At 54.2% G+C, this 4978-nt stretch overlaps 1 protein-coding gene across 1 annotated transcript; it reads left to right on the forward strand.

The window, feature by feature from the left end:
- Positions 1-225: 225 nt before the first annotated feature.
- GSX2 (GS homeobox 2) lies at positions 226-4553 on the forward strand (the record flags this gene model as incomplete). The annotated part of the gene is made up of 2 exons (XM_079990069.1): positions 226-1222; positions 4216-4553. The coding sequence occupies exons 1-2, from the start codon at positions 685-687 to the stop codon at positions 4551-4553; spliced, it is 876 nt and encodes a 291-aa protein (XP_079846195.1). The 5' UTR covers positions 226-684.
- Positions 4554-4978: the final 425 nt, after the last annotated feature.

Genomic DNA, 4978 nt, shown 5'->3' on the forward strand with positions numbered 1-4978 from the left:
CTGGGTCCTATAAGGGAGATAACGGTTGTTGTGTTGAAACAAAGTTGGCCCACCAAGACGCAGAGGTAATCGGACTTTTTTTTTAGGGCTGCGAACTGGAAACTTGTAACTTGCGCCCAAGCACTTGCTGTTTTTGCCTGCCGACTGAATCTGGTGATGGAGGAGGACGAAGAAGAAGAATAGCCGACAGCCCTGGAGTCCCTATGAAATGAAGGAAACGCACACGCGCTTCTTGCCAAGCAAGCTCCCCTCCTTTCTCCGCCTTCTTTTTTTCCCCAGGCGGTGGGGGGGGGGAGCTTCTCCCCTGAAAGGGCTCCCAAATAGGAAGCCTAAGGAGCCTCAGATGCGCATCGATTTCCAGGCATCACGTGTTAAATAGTTGCTATAAATCCCCACACCCGCAGTAGAGGGGGCGGGGGAGAGATCCAGGGGAGGTCTAGAGAGAAGGAAAGGGGGGTTGGTTGATGGTGTGGTTTTTTTTTTAAGACCAGCCCTCTCCAGAGCCCCCCTTTGTTCAGCTCTCAGACTTAAGCACCTTCCGGGCTCGCCCAGGGGCTTTTGCAGAGGCGACTCGGCCCCAGGAGGACCGGCTCCGCAGAGCGCACGGTGAGAGCGCACAGAGCCAGAGAGCGCCACCGGGAGTCACTGCCAGCCAGCCAGCCCTCGCGCCTCCGATCCTCAACCATGTCTCGCTCGTTCTATGTGGATTCGCTCATCATCAAGGACCCGGCTCGGCCGGCTCCCTCGTTGCCGGATCACCCCCACCCGCCCCCCGGGCAGGACTTCCTCATCCCGCTGGGCGTGCCGTCGCCGCTGGTCATGTCGGTGGCGGGCGGGCCGGCGTGCCCGTCGCGCAAGACCGGCGCTTTCTGCGTGTGCCCGCTGTGTGTCAGCTCGCACCTGCACGCCTCTTCCCGGGCGGGCGCGGCAGGAGGAGCCGCAGGAGGAGGAGGAGGAGGAGGAGGAGCGGGCGCCGCTGCCGCCATCCCGCTCCTCAAGGGCCACTTCCCTCCCGCTGCGGCCGGCGAGGGCCAGTATTGCCCCCGCCTGAGCCATGCCCAGCAGCAGCCAGCCCCGCAGCAGCAGCAGCAAGCCGGCTCGGTGGCCTCCGCGGCGGCGGCGGCGGCAGTGGCGGCAGCGCACGCCCTGGGCCACCCACCTGTCTGCGCAGCGGCCGCCTACAGCATGAGCGACCCACGGCGATTCCACTGCCTCGGCATGGGTAGGAGCTTCCTCCGCCTCGTCCCGCCTTTGGGGGACAGGGAGGTGGGGTTGGGGATCCAGGGGGCAGCGGGGTGGTTGAAAGGAAAGGTGGGACAGGTCCACTAACAGGTCGGCTCTCCAGGTAAGGCGGAGTCCAAAGGCGATCCTTCTGCAGCCCTTCGTTTCCGGAGTGGCTCCGGATCGTGTTCGCACCGGTTGGTGCCGAAAGAGTTAAGCGGGGAGAGGAGACCCCTCTGTGGGTTGCACCTGTGTGAGCCCCCAACCTGAAGGAGCTGTAATCAGTTCAGCCGGCAGAGCATGAGATCTTTGCTCTCAAGGTCGTAGGTTCGAGCCCCACGTTGGGCAAAAGATTTCTGCATTGCAGGGGGTTCTGCTAGATGACCCTCGGGGTCTCTTCCAACTCTACAATTCTATGATCCTCTGGAGTCTTTCCGTTTGCTCCGACGGGGTTGTGCCATAAGCCAGCTCCACCACCGTCCGTCGTCCTGTCACTTGCCTACTCCGACAAGGGACATTTGATTCCGCTCCCCGCCGGTGTTGGCAGCTCACGCGTTTCCAAGAGTGAGCCCCACTGACTTCCCAAAGCATCCTCAAATCCTTCCAAGGCAACCCTCGCTCCCTCCGACTCCCAAGGAGAACAAGGACCTCCTTAAACGCCCCTCTGACTTCGTGAGGATCAGCCCATCATCAAGAGCCCTAGGCTCTTAAACTCACTCAACCTCTTCTCCTCCGGGGGGCCTTCAGTGGGGAAATTCAGAAGCTAAGAAGTGCGAGGACTGGCGCGTTAGTTTAGCGGGCTTCTTTTTTCATCTTCCCTAGACACGAAGGTGAGAAGTTGTTAAAGTGAGATCTGGATACTGTAGGTAATGTTGTGAGGCGGCGGTGCGGGTGGGCACTAAAGTATTTCCGCACCCTATAGACTGCAGTCCTCCGTTTCCTCCTGGCCAGATTTGACGTGAGTGTGATTATCTCGCAGAAAGCAATTTGGGGATTGGTATTCCACTTAATTGAGGATAAGTGGTCAGAAAGATGCGAGGGTGGAGCTGCATGGCTCCCAGAGAACAGGTGCAGAGGCCGGGCTGGCTCCGACTCAGAGCAACCCGAAGAGAGCCAGATGCGTGTCTTTGATTCTGAATGGAGCAGAGCGCGTGTATGTCACAGGCTGAACCAGAATCAAGCTACGGGGTGCGCCTCTTCTTATGAGAATAGCGGCAAACCCCAAGCCATTCTCTCGCGAGTAGTCCCATTGGCTTGAGAATCCCAGTCTGAGCCTACACCTTCAGACCGGATCAACGATAAGTTCTGTGAAATGTGCTTTTTTCGGAGCAATAGGCTTGACGGATACGAGTTGCACATTCAGTCTTAGAATGGATCGTTTTCTCAGAGACACGGATGTGAAGGGTGGATCTGACCCACGTTGCGATCCTTAGCAACCTCAGCCAGTCAAGGCTTGCAGCCAGTCAATGAAAAGAGGCAGTAGCTCGAGGAAGATCCTATTCTGAGACTGCTCTGAGATTCTCAGTCTACACTTGCAATCCAGGATCAGGACACAGGGTTACTTTGAATAGATTTTAGGTGCATGCAGCTCATTGGGACTGGCTTCTGCAATCCGCATAGATGATCCGGATCAATGCAGGCATAAACTGGAACCTCTGAACGGTTCCTTCTAACTGGAGTTAATAATACCGAAGTTAGAATGAAGAGTTTGAAAGGTATCCTTCTGCGCGCGCCTTTCCTTCGAGCAGACACTTTGACTTGGCTTCTCGTGTGCTTGTCAAAGGTGTAAAAAAAAATACTGTAAAGGTCTGCTGCCTAGAAGGGCATAAAAGAGTTCTTCCCTCTCGGATAAAACGAAGCAAAGATTGACGAGGTGCAGAACTGTAACCTCTCATTTCCAACTAGCGAGACTTGAAAAGAAGTAGGCTGTTCTCTCTGAAAGCTTCGAGCGAGCCAGAGGAAGTCTAACAGTTGAAAGTAGGGCTCAGCTATGGGCAATGCAGCAATTTAATTTTCATTTAAGAACAGTTGGAGCAGATAGTTACTACTTACCATTGAGTAACTACTACTTTCAGAAGAAGAAATTAGGATAGGAGGACTTCCAGTCCAGAGGCGTGGCTTGCAGGCAGCCTTCCTGACACTTCCTTAGAGTAAAATAATAACGTGATATCAGTCAACCGCGGAGTGTGCAAGCTTCTGGAGCTTCAGTTTCACCTGGCAAAGGTGAAGAGGAAAGGCTACATTGGCTTCCACCTGGTTTAGCTGCTTGGGCAGAAATAAATTGCCACACATAGTGCTAGAATTCTGAGCCTTCCAGCAGAGTGGATGGACTGTCGTTCCATCACAGGGTCATTCTGCACAGGTGCCTGATAAATTTGTGGAATTTGCTGCCACGTGGTGATGACCTTTGGTTAAGATGGCTTGAAAAGGGGGATGAGACTGAGTCACGGAAGACAGCTCTGTCGGTGGCTACTGGGCATCATGGCTGCCTATCCCACTTCAAGGAACAGAGGCTCCATGTCTGTGAACAGCAGTCTCTATGGAACCAAAAAGGGGGTGGGGGTATTTTCCTCATGCACTGCCGCTGTTTGCAGGCTTCCCATAGTCAACTGTGCTGGTCTTGATGGTCTTTTGGTATGATCCAGAGCGGCTCTTACAGTATTATGTTCTGACGTCTCCTGTTTTGGGGGGATCAAACTAGTCACTGTTCGGTGCTCCAGCGCTTCTAGTTAAAGACCTCGTGTTTCATTTTCCTAAAACGAGTGACTCCAAATTCTCAGCGGATTGCTGGGGGAGCCACCCTACTTGTGGCTATTCCAGGCCAAGCGAAAGGCTCCCTCTGTGTTGTACTTGGTTCTTTATTCCAGGACTCAGCTCGGGTTTTGGAAACATATTCCAGGGCTCAGGCCCAGCATTTTAGCATTTCCTTTCTGACGGTTGCTAACTGGGTCATTTTGTGTGTGTGTGTTCTCCACCTCTCCCCCCCCCCCCCAGGAGGCTCGGATGCCAGCCAGTTGCAAAACGGCAAGCGGATGCGCACGGCCTTCACCAGCACGCAGCTGTTGGAGCTGGAGAGGGAGTTTTCGTCCAACATGTACCTGTCCCGGCTGCGTAGGATCGAGATCGCCACGTACCTCAACCTGTCCGAGAAGCAGGTGAAGATCTGGTTCCAGAACCGGAGGGTGAAGCACAAGAAGGAAGGCAAAGGCACCCAGAGGAATCCGCACGGCGCCTGCAGCTGCACCGGCAACCCGGGACGTTACTCCAGGTCCGAGGACGAAGAGTCGCTCTCGCCGGCCTCGGCTAACGAAGACAAGGTCTCCCCTTTATGAAAAGGCTCCCCTTGGACTTCTTGACGGGCGATCGCAGGCAGAGGCAGCCAAGTTGAGCCGGCGGGGCCTTCTGCAAAGAAGAACAGACTCCTAAGGGCTCTGTCCACGGGCCTAGTGCTAGATTTTGTTGAATGTAAATGAACGTTCAGTTGAAACGGTATTTATAATGTAACACAAACAGCTGCAAGGCTGTTTCCCGCCCTCCACTCCCAGTTAACACACAGTTCTGCCTTGCCCTCTGAAGGGGGTGGGAGAGGAGAATCTTTTTTTCTCTTTCTTCCTCCCCAAAAATATCAGTTCCTTCTTCCTTCCAGGGTTTGTGGGGAAAAGTTTAGAAACTGGAATTGGGGAAAAAATACTGTCTGAGACTCTGTTTCTTTTTTTGGTACAGATCTTTATATGAAATGGAAAATGATAATAATAAT

Source organism: Podarcis cretensis, assembly GCF_951804945.1.
Source record: "Podarcis cretensis genome assembly, chromosome: 9".
NCBI classification, from domain to species: Eukaryota; Metazoa; Chordata; class Lepidosauria; order Squamata; family Lacertidae; genus Podarcis; species Podarcis cretensis.